The 19,296-nt window shown below is 34.8% G+C and overlaps 1 protein-coding gene across 3 annotated transcripts in view; it reads right to left on the reverse strand.

Annotated features, from left to right (window-relative positions):
• Positions 1-19,290, reverse strand: part of XPO1 (exportin 1) — a 45,494-nt gene extending 26,204 nt beyond the window's left edge. Inside the window, exons 1-5 of one of the 3 annotated variants that reach the window (XM_019633823.1) lie at positions 19,125-19,290; positions 17,760-17,876; positions 15,468-15,599; positions 10,986-11,087; positions 7,459-7,531 (exon numbers count right to left, since the gene is read on the reverse strand). In XM_019633823.1, coding sequence (XP_019489368.1) covers positions 7,459-7,531; positions 10,986-11,087; positions 15,468-15,593 — 301 coding nt within the window. In that variant the 5' untranslated portion in view covers positions 15,594-15,599; positions 17,760-17,876; positions 19,125-19,290. Of the gene's footprint in view, positions 1-7,458; positions 7,532-10,985; positions 11,088-15,467; positions 15,600-17,759; positions 17,877-18,592; positions 18,824-19,124 lie in introns of those variants that run through there. The other 2 variants (XM_019633755.1, XM_019633895.1) reach the window with 2 other exon arrangements.
• Positions 19,291-19,296: the final 6 nt, after the last annotated feature.

Genomic DNA, 19,296 nt, shown 5'->3' on the forward strand with positions numbered 1-19,296 from the left:
GGGGAACAGACAAGTTGCTGTCCTTTTGTTCTTCAGTCTAGTTGTGGAGGATGTCGCTTCACTGGCCCATGTTGGTATTATCATTGCGCTCTTCCGGAGGGAGGCAGTCGCTCGCCAGCCATTGGACTGCCGCTCACGGAAGCTCACAAAAGCACACGCCAGCTGCCGGCCAGCCCCACTGCAGCCTACGCCGTTGCCAGCGACCCATGGCAGCCCAGCTCCAGGTCGAGCTGCTGTTCACCATCTTACCTGTAGAGGGCACAGTGTCACTGGCCCTCATGTGGGATCCAAACCAGGGCCCTGCTGCTCAGAGCTGGTGTCCCAAGCCAACTCCTAACTAACGTGCCACTCGGCCGGCCCGAAAAAATACTGGTAAGTTATTAAAAAGAGAAAACTGCACTCGTAGACAAATTGTAAATTATGTGAGTAAAACAGATGCATATTTGGATTACTCTCATTCACAGTGGCTAATTTTCAAATACCACCGAATATGGTAAGCCTTAATACAGTATTACAAAAGTAAAACTACAAACAGGCAAATTGAGTTCACTCCAGTTTCAATTATTGTGCAATACTTGAAGTATCCAATCAATTTCACTTTAAGTATTTATTAGCTGTAAAAATGCAAATTTGGTACATCCCTCCATCAAAACCATGAATAAATGAAAGTAAGGTTCTTTTCCTGTGTCATACATTACAAATGTGTGTCCATTTAAACCACCAACACTGATCATCAGAAAGTCATTAAAATATAGTGCTCTAAAATACCTATTCCTTACTGGCCAAAGAAATCCAGAATATTGTTCCTACTCGTCACTCAATGAAATACTTGTGAGAACGAACAGCAAAATGAGAGACAAATAGCTAAAAACAATTCAAAAGCAGTTCTTAACCTACGGCTCCCATAAATAGGCTAATATCAGATTTGCTTATTATATGTTTAACAATTTTATGAGAAATGGATCTATAAGAACAATCATCATTTTAAGAAAGTTTTATGGCTTCAAACAGATACTGAATAAGAACGCCAAAAGATATAAATTAAAATGTTATGTTTATAGCATCTTTCTAATAGCCAAAAGGTGAAAACAGCCCAAATGTCCATCCATAAATAAATGGATAAATAAAATGTGGTGTATGTGTATAAATATACATAAAACATATATACATATACACACACATATATAATGGAATATGTATCCCACCTTTAAAAGGAATGAAATTCTGACACATGACACAACCCAGATGAACCTTGGAAACAAATGTTAAGTAAAATAAACAAGACACAAAAACAAACATGGCATGACTACTCATATATGGGTTACCTAGAAAAGGCAAATTCAGACAGAAAGAATAATAGTGATTAATAGGGACTGGGGAAATTGGGAAAAATGTGTGATAGAGTGCTAATGTTTGGTGGGTAGTTTCAATTTGGGATTATGAAAAATTCTGAAGACATAGTGACGATGGTTGCACAATATTGTGAATGTACTTAACACTAAATTATACACTTAAAGTGGTAAATATTGATATGTATATTTTTATCACCATTTTACTTTATTAAACATTTAATATTTGTTCCTGTAACAACAAAAAAATCAATTTTATTAAAATCCACCCTCCTTTAATAGAAGTCTTAAAGTGGTTCCTGTCTCCTATTGCTATATGGATGCAAGCAACTATTAGGCATTGTTAGGTCTCAAGTAAAGACCTCTTATAAAAGATGCACATAGGGCCGGCCGAGTGGCTCAGTTGGTTAAGAGCTCGCTCAAGAGTTTGAGCTCTGAGCAACAGCGGTTCGAGTCTAGCCCGAGCTGAGCAGCCGTTGAGCTGCCAACAGGTGGCAGGATGGCTCAGCTAAAAAAAAAAAAAAAAAAAAAAAAAAAAAAAAAGATGCACATAATTGGAAAACTTTGGAGAGACTAAAGTGTTACCTGTACCAGAAGTGACAGGAAATTACTTTCTGTCAATTATGATACTGAAATAGAACACTTTAAAATACTGCCTTGTTTTTTAAGATATAAAAAATATATTTAATCAATATTAACTATCTTTATTATCCCATCATGGTGCAAAACTGGCAAAAATATACAAACAGGAGCACCCACCGGTCAAATCTGTGATTAGACTGATGTTTCATACATTACATTCTATGGGAGAAAAAAAAGGAATTTCTCATGAATTTGCTTTAGACACAAGGGCTTTAGAGCCCAAAACCTTAAATTTTCTTTTCAAAATTACCAACAAAGGAAACGACTACCATCTGTGTTCAATAGGGAGTAACATTATCAACTTACAGTAATACATATACTTACAAACAGCTGATGTGAAAGAATGCTCAACGTCATTAGTCATTAGAAAAATGCAAAGTAAAACCGTAAGAAGCCATTATATGTACTATATATAATAGCCAGAAGTAAAAACACTGACGATACCGAGTTTCAGTGAGGATGTGAAGCATATTCATATACTGGTGATAATATAAAATGATACAACCATTTGGAAAATAGGTAGAGCCGTTAAACATACAACTACCATATGATCCAGCCATTCTACTCCTAATCAAGCGTGTGACAGGAAGTAGATTGGGGGGCGGGGAAAAAGGTAATCACAAAAATGAAAATCCTGATTATAGTGGTGGTTTCATGGGTATATGCGTAAGTCAAAACTTAACAAATTGTACACTGTAACATACAGTTTATTATGTATGTCAAATATACCTCAATAAAACAAAAGAGCAAATGCAATTTTTAAAAGCCAATATTGCTTGAAGGCAACATACTGAACATGTGATCTTCAGTATAATGGAAGATTTTAAAGCATGGGAGTGACCTGATTATTTGTTTCTAAAATACGCTAAGTCCTTTGTGGTGACTATAATATAAGGAACGCACAAAAGTGGGTATTAAGGAGCCCAGTTAGGGAGCTACCGCAGAACTTTTTTCAAGGTAACTTGAGACTAGTTTATGGTTATTTGGTAGGGGAAAAAAAACACACACACACAACAAAAAAAAACTGGCAACACATATACTGTGTGTTTATTCATACTGAGCACCTGGAAGCACAAAGGGCTTTAAATACATTACACCTCTTATAGCATATCCCAATAACTGTGCAAGACAGTCAAGATTCAAAGAGGTAAAGTAACTTATGCAAGATCGTATAATAAACGTACCATTTGCCTCATTCCAAAGGAAAGCACTGTATAAAACCTTATGGGTAAATCGGCTTTGGTATTTCAACTTCCTAAATTATAACACAGAACTTCACAACTCAGAAACTTTAATTGTCCAAATACCTTTAAGCAACGAAATTCTAAAATGTCCAATTATGACTTTTATCACTTTGGACTACTTTACTAATTCACCACTCCTCTTTCCAATGTCAGCAAATTCATTCTCATGAAATCATCTATAAGCCATATGTCCTCACAGATTAAAACATGATCCTTTTGTTTAAATGTAAAAAACAGATACCTTTATACAGGTAATCTTGTTTTTCAGGGAGGAATAAAGGAGTCTTTTAGTGTCTTCCCTCCCCCTTCTTTACAGTTTAAATTCTCTAAATCCTGTACAAAGATTATTTTTACAAAGGGAGGGGGATGACTTGGATAAAGAAATTTAATGTGCAGCAAGATAGAGATTCAACACCATTGACAGTCCGTGTATACCTTTAATTAAAGTGACTAGCAAACACTCCCTCTATCTGGAAACTATTCTACTTCACATATTAAAATATCTCCTTCATCTTTCTTAAGTAAAAAATATTTAGCCTTTGACCTATAACTCATCTATGCGAATATTCACTTCAAAGCTTAACTTCAGATATTATATATACATATATAATTTATAAATGCAATAATATTGGCAAAGTCATTAGGCCATTAAAGTAGAGGAATGAAGTAAATTGGAGAACATTAACTCAATGAGCAATTCATTAATAATAATTATATTCTGACAAATATATACCAAGCTATAACAGTGCAATAAAGATACTCTCTGACCCCTGATGCCATCAAGCTAACATTTTGGAGGACACGGCAAAAAGAAAAACAAAGACAGCCAAGTGTGATAAATGTTATGGGGGGGAGTGGGAAAAACTCCAAATAGAAACATTTTTCTGGCCTGAAGCAAAAATGATAAAAACCAGAGCAACATAGTCAATTTTGTACTACATAAATCTAAATGTATTAAAATATTTTATTATGAAGCTGTATCTCCCTTGATCATTTTTTAATTAAAATGTCTTTTAATTAAATTGTTTTTAAAAATGTCCTTACTTGGCTATTTATTATCTGTGTCTTTTGCTCATTGAAATTGTATTCATCTGTGATTCACTGTTACAGGATATATTAAGGGAACACATAGCAAAAGGCATCTAACCTAATCTTGAACTGTCAGAGATTTTCCTGACAAAGTGCTTAAGAAAAATGCTATTACCCTAAAAGGACATGTGAAAATTAACATATGCTTATAGACAAGAACCTGAAATCAGGTAACAGAATTGTTTAGGCTGGGAAAAAATGTAGGAAATTTATTTTGGCTTGCTGTTTGTGCAGTCGAACCTATCCTTCCTTTAAAAATACAACAATCATTGCAATTTGTGTGAATTAGTTCATCTAAAGCACCCAAACTGATCATCATTCCTTTCTTTTAGCACATGCAGCACTTGTTATATATACCCAATTTAATGCTCATATATTATTTTTACATACGTTTTATCTTATGTATAAGATACAAAGTCCTTGTATCTTTGATGTAAGGATATATTTATATAGTCTTAATATCTAACAGTGCTTTGTATGAAGCAGGTACAGAATATATGCTCCAGGTAAATAAATATAATGCTAAGGAAGTTGTACAAATAATAACAAATGGCAATGACGGCTTTAAAAGACATGATAGGGCCGGCCGATTGGCGCATCGGTTAAGAGCTGGCTTGGGATGCCAGAGGGCCCTGGTTTGGATCCCACATGAGGACCAGTGACACTGCCCTCTACAGCTAAGATGCTGAACAACAGCTCAACTTGGAGCTGGGCTGCCTTGAGTAGCCACTGCAGCCTCTGCTGCAGTGGGTTGCCATGGGCTACCATGTGTAGCCAGCGTGAGTGGCCAGCAGCCGCCGTGAGCGGCCGTCCAGAAGCCGACGACTGATCTGCCTCGCCCAGGAAGAGCGCAATGATGGTACCAACTTGGGCCAGTGAAGCTATGTCCTCCACAACTGGACTGAAGAACAAAAGGACAGCAACTTGTCTGTTCCCCTTCCCCTAATTACCCAATAAAAATCTTAAAAAAAAAAAAAAAAGACATGATAAAGACAAAAGGAATATACAATATTTTGGGGGTTATACTAATTCATTTCCAATACTAAAGTTACTTAAACATGTAGGAAAATTAACGTTCAGAAATGTTATTTCTTGAAATACAAAATCTTTAGATTGGAAGACGCCTCCCAGGATTAACAATGTTAAAAAAATTATAAGATAGTCTTGAATTTATTTTCCAATGTTTTACAAATAAGATCAATTACCTTAAAAATAGCAGTCATTAAATCCATCATGCAAAGTTGCTGTTGCATATCTAAATCTATGGTTCATTAATATTCTCTGGGAGCCATTGTGCATACTTTTCCAACAATGAGCCTCTGAAAGAGCCTAGAAGTTTCACTACACTTTTTCCTCTGTGCAGTCTTCACTGACAATGGCAACCATACATGGGTGATAGAGTAAACTTCAGGTACGTTTAAAAAGTTTACACCCCACTGAATCTTAACATTCGTGTTGAAGGAAAACGCAGGGAGAAAGGTGATTCTAGTAGATGTCTTTTTTTTTTTTCCCCTAAACACTGCTAGCAGAGAAACAATGAAGTTATTTCACCAACACAGAGTAAGAATACATGAATTAAACAGAATTCTCTTAAGTCAGGCAGAATAATCACTATCCCTTTCCCTCCAGTTTTTTCAAACAAGATGACAGACTTTCACAAGTAAACAGTCTTATGTCCCCTGGAATACTATATATTGGATACTTACATATTAATATATGGGAGCTCTTGTGACTATGATAAAAACAAAAACACACCACTTCCATTCATGTAGAAAGCTAAAAATGTCAAATCCTAAGGGAAACCTTTAGCCTCTAATTTTTTTCAGTAACAAATACAACCGTGTCTTTGATAAACTAGTATAGTTTTAAATCACTTAATTTTAAAGCTGGGAAAGGTTGTGTAAGATCATCTAGTACAATCCTTGTGTTACGAAGCAGAGGTCTAGGTATTTAGAAACAAAAGGACTTAAATTATACTACAGTAAAATTGTGCTTAAGTAAAAAAGTAAACAGCTTTTTTGGGTATGGTAATCCATGGCCAAAGTTAAATTTGAGGCTCAAACCACACGTATGAAACAGAAGTGAAGGAACAAGGACTGCACTGAAGGTTCCTTAAGAGAGATGGAAGTAGTATGAAGAAGGATCTATTTGGACCACACAAGTCAAACTTTACTTTTTAGTTTCTGAGGTCACAGGACATGATCTAAAATGGTTTCAACCCAAAATAAAACATTTAGAAAAATAGGAACCTCTTTAGGATGTACTATTTCCTCCTGCGCTATCATTCTTAATCTTTGGTTTATACTATATCAAGATTATTGTCATTAAAACTTATCTTATTCACCTCAAAGGGGCTAGAAAGATGTCAATACTTAAATCAGACTAGCCAAGTAAATCCAGGTTACTATCCCACCATAAAGATAACATGAGAAAGCAGGTGAATCGGGACATATTTTAATAGAAGAAAATGCCACCAAAAGTAGAATACCCCCCATTAGAAAGTCCAGACTTTTATTTATACATTTTTCAAAGATAAAAGTGATATAAAAGTAAGTAATAAAGAAGGAAAATAACTGCAATTAATTCCAAGAGACTAATCTTGTCCCAGGTTTCTTAAACTATGATATGACTACTTTTACTGGGATAGTAAAAAGGGAAAAGTTAAATATTAATACCAGGTACCACTACATATTCATTTTCTGATCTTTCCTTATTTTAGATGTCAACCTCTTATAAGGCACACCCATGATGTCAAAAGGTAAAGTCCTGTGATTTTTAAAACTTGTTTTTTCCTTTCCTCTTTTAAATTTGTGTTATTATTCCGTTACAATATTCATTACTTGTCAGTTATTGTTTAGTGAACTTAGAACAATGTACAAGAGCACATAGTCCATTTCATTTACTTCAGACATTGTCCAGAATAACTATGAGTTGATACATATTTTTCACCACGATATTTATTATAAAAAGTTTGACCAGTTTGGTCTCCTCTTTCACCCCAAAGATAACCTTATAAACAACCTCCCTTGCCACATGATGAAATCAGTAATCTCCATCAGAGCAAAATAAACTAGATTCAATACGCCAGCCATAATAAAATTCTGAATTTACAATTCTTTAAAACATTTTCCTACCTTCACACTGGTTCCTTGGAAGAATCTTCCACCTTGTTTTTATCACGTTTTCCAAAATTTGTAGTCCATAATACTGAAAATTGGAGAATAGAAGCATGTGAATATATTGTTATTAAGACTGACAACTTTCAGGATTCACAAATGGACAGACATTCACACATTTACATCTAAAGTTTCAAAAACATTATGCTACCAAGTTTAATTACATATATTAAACAAGGATCTATTCACCCATATACTGAATTTTCATGCATTTTCCTCATTTTATTGTTTATTACTCTATTTAATGTCCTGCTGTTTATACATGCTCACACCAGGAGGAAGAACCAAATAAAAAGCCCTTTAGCAGCCAAATGGGCTTATCTGAAGGAGAAAAAGTAGCAGCCAAATATGAATTCACAGCATAAATGACTGCTCATAGGCTCACGTACTTTAACACGACCAGGCTCCTAAGAATTTAGCAGCTTGGATGCTCTTAAGCTTCCTACCATCCTCTAGGAGTTGTAAGCTCTTAGCCAAGCATTAAAGTATTGTCACAGATACTTTCTATAGAAAGTGTTTACAAACATCACTGGTGTGTTACTTAAGGAGCAGCAAGACACCCCATGGGTTTAATTTTAAATTTTAACCCCACCCTTATAGTTGCTATTTCTACTAATTTAAAGATAAACTTTTGTGCACAGTCAAAATAATACACAAACGCATGTTGCAATCTGTTATCTACCTTTCAGGTATTCCTTCCTAAATATAAAAGTTGTAACTAAAAATGTAAGATAATTAATAAATAGATACCACTTTCAAGGCATTTTGTCCCTCCTGCTGATTACTCACTCTAAATAGTCAACAGTGTTTAAAATAATTTATAATGCTACTGGAGTTGAAACCAAAATTACCATGACCAATTAGTGTGGATAGACAGGAGGAAAAAAAAGGGACAAAATTTGTGGTATGTTTCAAATGGGTTGAATTAGGGAAGAATAAGCTACAATACCCGAAAGGTAAACTCATTCATATATAGACATATAACCTCAGATTGCAAGTTTTGGCTGAGAATAAGAGTTCATCTTTAAAATGGTTAGTCATCACACAATAAAATAGGAGCATTAGTATTTCAACCAAAGGGATCATGTGAATGCTCATTTTATCCAAAGCACAATGTAGACTGTCCCAAACTACATTGTGCTCAAACAATAAATGTTTTTGCTGTTTTCTTTCATTTTAACATTTCATACTTGTCAGGAAAATTTCGCCATTTCAACTCAAATCCTATATTTGCAGAAAATTCTTTAAAAAGACTTCCAAAATAAAAGCAAAGCCAAAGCAAAATTCTGAAAATACAAATTTGATGCCATTAAAGGGTTTCATAACCAGCAGTAAGTAAATAGTGAAGCTTTCTATCCTGTTCATGTACACCTCTCTAGTGCTAGGTCTCAGAAAAATGTAAATAAAAGCAAAAAAGGAAGTTTCTGACTGACTGAAATTCTAAATTAACTTTTAAAAAACACTAGCCTAAAAACTTTAATTTTATAGCCATGAAATCAGAGTGTCGAAAGTTTTAGCAAGTCCAAACAATGTAATTTGGAATATACCCTCCTGCTAATTCTCAGCTAATCAAAACCCACAATATACCAGTAAGAAGTAATAATCTTACTGATAACATTACCATATTTAGCCAATGTTTTTCAGCTTACACTTATTAATTGAATACCCCCCTTCCTTTGTTGTTACATTTATTTTTTTTACTTCATGTTTGACACTTTGTTACCTAAATTACCTACTTACTAACCTCTAGTCCTTTCTCCAACTGTAAAAAGGTAGCATATGCTTGCGGAAGATACAATTCATATTTTCATCCTTCTGCAAAAGGGGCTGAGGCAGTAAACCCAATAAAAGCTTTTCACAAGTTGGTTAAAGTAATACACAGATCACCATCATAATATCCTAAAAACCAATCTCTCCTAGACATTAAGACTACACATGAAGAGAAATCACATTTCTTTGAAAAAGAGTATTTTGATTAAAAAATCTGAAGCAAAAGCCAAATCTGAAGGCCAATGATAAATGACTACATGACTACTTTGGAAATATCCATAAATAATCCAAACATCATTCTAAAGGATTACATTTCTGCTTTACATCTCAGGAGTTGAGAAATCCACTGCTGAGTTATGAAGATGAGGGACAGATAACAGCAAAGACTAAATGAAAAAAATAAATGCATGAAATGATCCCTATGGTAGAAATTTCTACTGAGCCCTTAGAAATACTTATTTTATGCATTGACTTCCCCTTTCCCCTCCCACCACCCATGAAACAAAAACAATTGATGAACAGAATTCAGTTAAAGGGAATCAAAAGGGTAGACCTTGTGGAGGCCTGCCGTCAAAGCCTAGCTGTGTCAGTTGCACAGGAAGACACCCCTTTTCTTCCTATTACAAGCAATCAACATAATGGAACATTATGATTAATATCAGGTAGTGTTAACATCTTTAAAGAAAAAAAAAATGATTGCATAAAAGCCAAATGTCATAGTGCATAAATTTAGCACCAAATCATTTGTAATTTATGTAAATGGAAGAATTCTTTACCTGTTGCTTTCTTTCTGTTCCTCTAATCATCTCATTTTTCACAAGACAAATTTGAGTTTTTAAAAATACTGTTGATAAATCAACTTAAACATTAGTAATGTCTGTCAGTATAAAAAGCAAAATTTACCAGGCAAGCAAACAGGCAAACACTGTTATGTTACTTAAGGTTAGCACTTTGAGGAAGTTCTGTATTTTTGCCCTAAAATTTACAAGATGTCAAAACTAATTAATATTTTAAAACTGTTAATTAACACAGTCTGATTTCAGAAACATGTGATCATGGCTATTTTCTGTTTCAACACAATATATACCAAGTGGAAACCTTGTGTGTATTAAACAGAATGCCATGCATGATATTTTATTACTTTAAGGCAGTTTAAAGAGAAGTGTGAATCATCAAGCCTAAAACAGTCAAAACACATTTTGATCAACCCTTCTGTTCAAACTTAAGAAAAAAGGACCCAAATTATAACATTTTCAATTGCAAATAAAAACTGAGTGCCGTCCCATTAAAAGCATTGGTACCAGAGTAGGGTTTCACGTTGCCCATACAACTTGGTGTTGGAGGTGCCTAGCCTGTATTATATTGATTACTTGCCCAAAATAATTCCTCTGATGTTTCATCTCTGAATAACATTCAGAATTTACACTACTTAGATCTGTATACATAATTCTAAAAAGAAAAAACAAAACAAAAACCAAAAAAAAAAGAAAAAAAAAAAGCCTTGCATACTAGTCCCGATTACAAAACTTCATTCATAATTCTTAGGACTATTTGCAAGAATTAATTCTATGTTTAAGGCTAAATTTTGAAATAAGTTAACAATATTAAATGATTTGAGATAACAAATGCTAATACTAAAAATGAGATACCTTCCTCAAAGTTTATGTCTGGAAGAAAGGAAGAAATAATGGATTTTAAAACCACCACTTGCTTACTTTCGTGTTCATATTCTGTGAAAATTCCAAAATTGTGTCGACTCTTGTCCACGCATCAGGATGCTCCTTTAAATGTGTCAGTACTTCTTGAGCCATTCTTTGCTAAAATATTATACAAGAAGAATTTTAAGCTCATTTGTTCTTTTGAATCATTATTAAAATGGTATTGAGCAAGGCACAAATCCTAATAGGACAGTGGTTCTAACAACTTCTAGGAGTACTCAAGAAATAATTAGTCTTTATAGAAATAAAAATGTGTCTATCACTCTTAAACTTCAATTAAAAATGGGAATATGTATTTCTTTGAAACAAAATCTTTTTTTTTTTTGTAATCTGCTTTATCTGGTTATTCTCAAAACTAAACTCAAACTCAACCAATGCTAACAAAATAACAATGATCTACTCTGACGTAAGTGAGCTCTCAGCACTTACAATCAACCAAAAACAACACAGAAAAATCCATCTACTTAGAGATATATTACATCTCTATAATGGTATCTACTCTGCTTTACAAGAGTCACCAAGAGATCTGTAACAAAATTTATTTATAAAAATGTATTTTATGGGAAGACAAATATAAGCTAGGTCTAAGTAAGACTCAAATACCTGTAGATATATATAGAACATTAAAGGCCTTAGACCTTTTTTAAATGGTCTCAACATTTTTCCATTCTCTGAACGTCCTAATTTCATATATGAAATCTTAGCTTATTTTGACAATTTTCCTTTTTTGCTTTTTAAAAATGCAAACCCAGAAATAATATTAAACTTATGTAGCCATCATCTAGAATTAACATGTTAACATTTTGTTGTACTTGTGTTTTTCCTTTAAACATAAAAGATTTTAAAACTTAAGGAAGTCACCTTTTATCCCTTTCTCCAGTGCTAATTCTTTCCTTTCTGCCTTCTTTAGATAATCACTTTTATGAATTTTTTCTGTTCCTGTCCATATTTTCAGAGCATGTGTATGAATTTCATAAACAATACAGTTGTCTAGTCACTAAATTTTATATAAACAGTATACTATAGAAACTCTTCTGCCATTTGCTCTTTTACTTTGACAGTTTTCCCCCTCACCTCTACTCATGTATGATTGAAAATGGACAGTTTTAAAGATCTAGCCATTCTGACATTATTTATCTAGTTTTTTTTAACCATTAGTTTTCATATGACATAAACATATTTTGACAAAGGCTGTTAATTCTATGGATTTTTTTTTCAAGAAGCAACAGCTTGATCTTTTTTTTTTAACCTTCAAAGGCTATTTTGTTGCTCAACTGGATCCTCCCTAATTATCTTTTACCTTTTTCGATCACATGTTGTAAGCAAAAAATTTGTTTTCAAAATTTGTCAATTACCCGTTAGATTAATTTACTTGATTAATTCTATGGCTATAAATAACATCAAAAAGGGGGAAGGAGAAGCATTCTTATTTCAACCATGTCTGACACAGATACCTCATAATCTTTAATTTGGCTTTTATTCCAACTTACAAAAAATATATCATATTTCTACTTTGGCTTTGATGTTGAGAATTCTTTTCCTCAGGCAGTAGCTATATCACATTCATGATTTTTCCTATTAATCAACCATCAATATATACTGCTTATTGTTTTAAAGACATTTGAGAAATACACATCCACTAAGTTAGGTAGTGAGTGGTTCTGTACCCTGACACCACCACCAGAACCACCACGGAACTTGACAAAAAAATCAGCTGCCTTGGTTACCCCTGAGGGTCTGGGGTTAGAGCTAGAGTGTAGGGTCATAAAATACAATTGTGTGTGTGTGTGTGATTGATCCCATTTCATTAAGGGCTAATAGCTTATAGGGCAATAGTTATATAATAACTGACAAGAGGCAGAATAGTGTTATAAGTTATTTTGGGCCAAAGCACATTGTAGCAGTATTTTGATTCTCTGAGAATATCTAACTAGATATTAATTTCTAACTAGACACAGGCTTGCACATAAAATAGTAACAAATATCAAGATAGGGTGTATCAAAAATCCACGCCTAATAAAATTATTTGGTCAAGATATTATCATCTTTTGAAGTGATGAGGATTCTACACATGAGTACTTCCCACACTATTCATTTCAATCTCTGCACAAATAATGTTCTTTCCTTTTTAGTCATCCTTATAGTCATAATTTTACTCTCTGAAGTTACTTCCAGTATTTGCATTCTAGTATCTTTATTTTGCCCTAATCCTACTATCCTTACATAATATTCTTTTAACTTAAAACTCCAGGAGAGGTTAAAAAAGACACAAAAGGAAATGAAAGAGGGAGAAAAATCTGGCATCTCCCTGTGTTACTAACTGAATGGTGAAAGTATTCTAGTTGCTAAGCAATAGATTAAAAGAGTTCAAGACACTTAACACAATACTGGAGAAAACACCCAACTCTTCCATATCTTTTTTCCCTGGCTGCCTACTTGGCTAGCTAAAAATAGAAAAATGCTTATAACAGAAGATAGTCCTAAAGTTTGAGTGCTAAATATCCTACTATACTCCCCCCATCTAGGTAAAAGTTCTGTCTATAGATTTTAAAAGCCAACATTTTAATAATTTCATCCCCTCTAAAATTATGTAGTCCTTTTTAAAAAATTAATCTACATCTGAGTTTAAAAGTTTAATTTGCATAATTACTCATTGCCATTTTTTGTATATATTTTATGATGAGGGGGAAAAAAAACATGTTTTAAAAGTCTCATCACAAATGCTAAATCTTCATTATACTTCCAAAAGTACTCGTTAAAAAGAATTCCTTCTAAGTTATCAGGCACCATAACAGGTGCTTTACAAAATCCTCCAATCTCTTGCAAGGTTAAGCAACACATTTTAGATTAGACTCTAGAGCTATGACTAGGAACTTACTGGAATAAAATTAAGTCATCTAACAGTAAAAACATGTTCTCCACTACAACTTTTTACTTTTTATTCAAAGTAAGACCTCCAAAGTGTTGGTTATGAAAAACAGACTGAACTAGAAATTTCAAGTCATGACTTTTAGAAAAGGGGTTCTTACCTGACTTTAAGCTCTAAGCCTGTTTCCTTATCTATACTATAACAAATATCAGTTTACTGATTATCTTTATGCAACTAATTTGTCACATGTGAGATCTGGAAATAAAATCCTTACTTTTGGGGAATGTTAATTATGCCTTTATATATACTGTTCTTAATATACTTTTACTAAAAAGCCAAATTTAAAACACCATTAAATCTCAATACTGTGAAACATTACTAAAAGCAATGTTACTACAACATTTTTCATGATAAAAATTACTGCTACTTCTCAGTTATAAGCCTAGAAGAACACTGGTCTCTTCATTTATTCATAATACTCATAGATGTTGTGAACCAGGTTAAAAAAGAATTATTAAACAGCAGTAACTAAATGATGGGAAAAAATTAAATGCCCATCTTCCTAACTGGCTACAGATTTTGTGCTTCTAACATAATCAAAGTTGAGCCCCAACTTTACTTAATGCATTTCAACCTTTCATACTTTCTTCCAAAGTTGCTGCTTCCCATACATCCATGTTAGAGTGAAAATGAAGCTTAAAACTTCAGTTTGAATGCATAGCACGCACAAGGAAACTACATGATATGTGTAATAAATACAGATGTAACTTTTTCAGGAATGCTTTTGGAGACAACACTGATCAACCGCCCCTAGAAGCACAAAAGTGGACTAACAAGCTTAAAAACATCACCAGAGTGATTTTCTCCACTCATACAACTTTCATGGCCCCTTTTCCTTTTAAAATTCTCTTTATTAAAACAGCTCTTTTATCCAACAGAAAAGGAACTTTTTTCTCATTTAAAATTATTTATGCGATTAGCCCCACAGGGTGAAGATTCAAGATTGTCCAGTTACTTGTAACATACACATTTTTAAAACTTACAAACATTCCTGTCTCATCTATCTTTCAACTGGGTGTTAAAAAACTCAAAACCTTACAATGATGAAACATGGATTATGTGTAAGATAATTCCCTGCATTAACAGTACTACTTTTACAAAGTGCGAAAATTCAAATAATGTAAAGATGTTTGGTATTGTTAGATTTCTAAAACAAATTTGTATCTGCGATGTACCTCTGTAATTTAAATGTTTCAAAGACAGAAGAATTATATTAACTCCAATTACATTAACTATATATATATATATATGGTACATACAACCTTTAATATCTATAAAATAATACATTGGGCTCTATCTTTTATTAAATGGGGTAAACGTTTCTTAAGAACAAAACAAGTAGAAGAATAATATTCCAAAATATCTCACTCTAACCATGTGAAAATATAATGCCAATTTCTTTCTCCAGACCATTTCTCATTACAGTTAATATATAACTCCAATTTAATACAAACTATGGAATACTTCAAAAGGTGATAATTTAAAATTGTATTCAAAACCCAACAATTTTGTTACTGCAATAATGTTATAGTTTTGATCAGCTACTTTACCTGGGCTCCTTCTCCATGGTATAAGCAATTCACGACATTGTCTAAAAGGTTGATATCCAGTTTTTGGCTGAAATCAAGCAGCTGACGAGCTGCATGGTCTGCTAACATTGTCATAATTGCTGGCATAGATTACTGAAAATAAAGAAAAAAATTTAAGATGCCTATGAAGTTTTCATATTATCAGTCAAAAGAACATTCTATTTTACTTCAACCATTTTCACACAAATATTTTAATGATTATTTTAGAGACTACCTGAACACTGGGATAGTAAAAGCAAAAAAACCTGAAGTTACTGAGCTACTCCACAACCACATTAGTTATTAGGGTCCACTCAACTTTTCTAGGCGCCAAAAAAAATCATACTGTTCTATTAACATTTATAGTTATCCCTAACGTGTTCTTCAAATGAGTCTATTATTAGGAATTTATGGCCCTAAAAATTGATACAGTTCAATGTTTATCTCAAATTTTTAAGTACAGATGAAGCTCAAGTGGACATTTTTTTTTCCTTCTTAAGTAGGGTCTTCTAGTTGTTAAAAAAAGGTGACTTTCCCTCATTTTCTGTTAAAAGTTTTACTATATGCTATAAAGGCAGAAAGATGCTAAAAATTAAATGTGGTACACAAGTATTGCTATTATATATATCAATGATTAGCAGGAATCACAAATCTTAAATTTGGTACCCTTTAACCTCTACAGAGCTTAAGTTTCTACACTCAAACTATCTACAAGGTAAATTTCTTTCTTTCAAACCTCAATGAATTTGGGGATTAAAATTACAAGGGTACAAATTCCTTGAATACATGCCATGATCTAGAAAATATATGGTAATACCTCAAACAAGATTTTTATTTTTAAATTTCCAGGTATTCATTGGCAAGGTAAAAACTGTAAAAGCTTGCCAACTATTTTTCCAAATAAAAACAAATTCTATCACAACAGAAAAATGAGCCTTTTCACTTCATATAAAATGTTCACCAGGCTCTTTTCTACCTACTCTCCCTCCCTCCTCCTACTCTGTCTCTCTCTCTGTTTCTGTAAAATACATAACAGAAAACTTACCATCCTAACCACTTTTGATACACTTTTAGTGGCATTAAGTACATTCACAGTGTTGTTCAACCATCTACACTGTTCCATTTCCAGAACTTTCTTATCGTCCCAAACAGAAACTGTCCCCATTAAACACTCCCCATAAAACCTACTAGTTCATATGCAATTCCATTCCAAGATGCTGGCACACATTCACATTTTTGTTGCCCAGCATTATAAAAAATTGATTTTTGCTTTTTCTTCAAATCCAGTGTCACTCAAGTCTGACTGGCTAGATCAGTTTTCAACCTCTTTTCTGGTCAAGATGTCTTACAATCAGAAGACACGATAGCTCTTGTCAAATTAAAAACTCACAATTTTGTAAACTACAGAAGATTCAGGACACTCTGAAAGCCATGCATGAAACCTCAGGTTAAGAACCCCTGGAGCTTACTGTATTTAGACCCAACAAGGTCAGATGGTCATTGCCTGGTCTCCCCCTCTTAAAAACCTTCCAGGATTCAGGAAGTGGACGCCTAATTTGATTACATTTATGTTTGGAGGAACTAGCCTGATAGGAAGGTGTTATTTCCTAGCTATTTTATAGCTGTTTAAAAATGTTAATGGCAGCAATTTCAATTTTAACCCAAAAGTTTCATTTAACGATGTCAGTTACAAATTATTAGGTGAAAAAATTTGCCAGTTAAGTTAGACATAATGTTAAAAAAACAAAAAATTTAAGAGTTGAAGGATTTTTATTCCTTTTGATCCATTGACAGTAAAACTGATGAGATTTTAAAAACTTTTATAGCAGTTATCAAACATGTTTTAATACACAATACTGGCATACACAATCAAAACTTTAATTTAAATACTAATATAAATAGGGAAATATATTCCAAATAAATGTGTGAATTTCCTTCAAGTACCAATTTTAAAAGATCAGAACAATCTTAAACGTTGAGGTTGAAAAGCAATGTCCACAAAGCACCAAAATCTACATATTAAGTTTTCGATTTTTTTGGGGGGGTTAAAAACTGAATGAACTTTTCTCCCATTTAGCCCTACCTATAATTTAGTATACAAAACAACAACAAAAAAATAACGTGAATCTAAAAGTTTCATTTTTGAGTACACTGTCCTCACAGAGTTCTTCCAGCTAAATTCTTGAGACAAATCAGATGTAGAATAGAACCTTGTGTTAAATACAGAAGAGTTTGTCATCCTTAGAACTAGCGGCTATCTTCGAAATGACCTACCTATTCTTGAACTGTAGGTAGTACAGAAATGGCGGCTTTCTGGTCAACACCAAGCACATTTAGTCCCCCAAATCAGCTTCCAAAATCTTCTTTCCACCAACTGCAGTATCCCACACGCTTAAGATATACAATCAGGCAGATAGCAAACAGCCATAGCGGGAGAGAGAAACCACAAACGCTTTTTTTTCCTTGGGACACTCAATTCTAAAATCCACTCACTAGATAGCATACGTTATCCAGCAACGTGGTGACTATACAAGTGACTACCAAAATACCGTCACTGCCACTTCAAACAGAATAGGCAGACGGCTACACACTGCCAGCTCACGTCCAAAAACAATAAAATCATAACCGTTGCTTAATGATAACTACATAGTAGGTCAAAAAAACAAGTAGCTGCAAGGACAATGTGTGGGCAATTGCTTGCTTCATTCAGTAGAAACACACCTCACTAAGGCCCGCCCTCCCCTCGCTCCCACCCGTACCAATTTTGCAGCACTTCTAACTATAGCATACCCGAGCACGCACTTCACCCCGCCCATACTCGGAGGAGGCAAACACCAGGCGCACGAAGTTCACCGCCCCATTCTCTATGCAGCATGGCCTCTGCGTGATCAGAGGAGGTCCGGGCTGGGCAAATCTTTAATGCTTCCTTTACTACACCACTTCCTCCCACCCACGCCAAACTCAGAGACATCGGAATGAAAGAGAATCAGGGCATCATGCACTCTACGATACCAGCAGCAAATTATTCGATCACAACACACTCAAACCCCCGAAAACAAACTGGGGCACGGAACCTGTTTGCAGATCCCTGAAAAAAATCAACTAACCTTTCCTACTTTAATCCTACTCTCCAAAAAACCAGAAAGATTTTTGAGTTTCCTTGCAGGAGGAGCAGGGACTCGGCAGCCCCTCCTTCCCCCGATCCCAAGCTCTCCACCGAACGGCCACGTGATGCAGGCGGACGTTTCAATGCTGCTGCACTAAATATTTCTGGAAACTTCCACTCCTAATAATTTACAGAGATGTTCCTGAAATCACCCCAACTTCTCCCGAGCCCCTTGGGCTGGGGAAGCCCTTCCACCCTCGCGCGGCGCCGTGCTTCACTATCACGCTCCTCGCCTTCTTCCACCGCCACCCTAACACGCGAATGACCCAGCAAGCGCTCCCCTCCCGCGGCCGCCTCCCCGCCTCCATCCCCCAGTGGCAGAAACGGCTCCATTCAATCGCAGGCTCCGCTGTGGGCCCGCCGCCGCCTCCCTGGGCTCGCCTCCCGCGGCCGCCGCCGCGCCCCACGCCGGCCTCCTCCCGCCCAGCCGTGCCGCCGCCCGACCCTCGTCCCCGAAGACACAGTCGACTTACCCAGAGATTGAACCAACTGCTTCTTCCTTCCTTGTCGGGGGATTAGGGCGAGGGAAGACGGGGAGAGGGGAGAGGGGAGGAAATCAAGGTGGGTTTCACAGTTTTCCCACCTTAAAAAAGGAAATTAAAAAAAAGATAAGGGCAAAAAGAGCTCAACAATATTTACTATTTC

The sequence above is a fragment of the Hipposideros armiger genome, unplaced genomic scaffold (genome assembly GCF_001890085.2).
Source record: "Hipposideros armiger isolate ML-2016 unplaced genomic scaffold, ASM189008v1 scaffold_2, whole genome shotgun sequence".
NCBI lineage: Eukaryota > Metazoa > Chordata > Mammalia > Chiroptera > Hipposideridae > Hipposideros > Hipposideros armiger.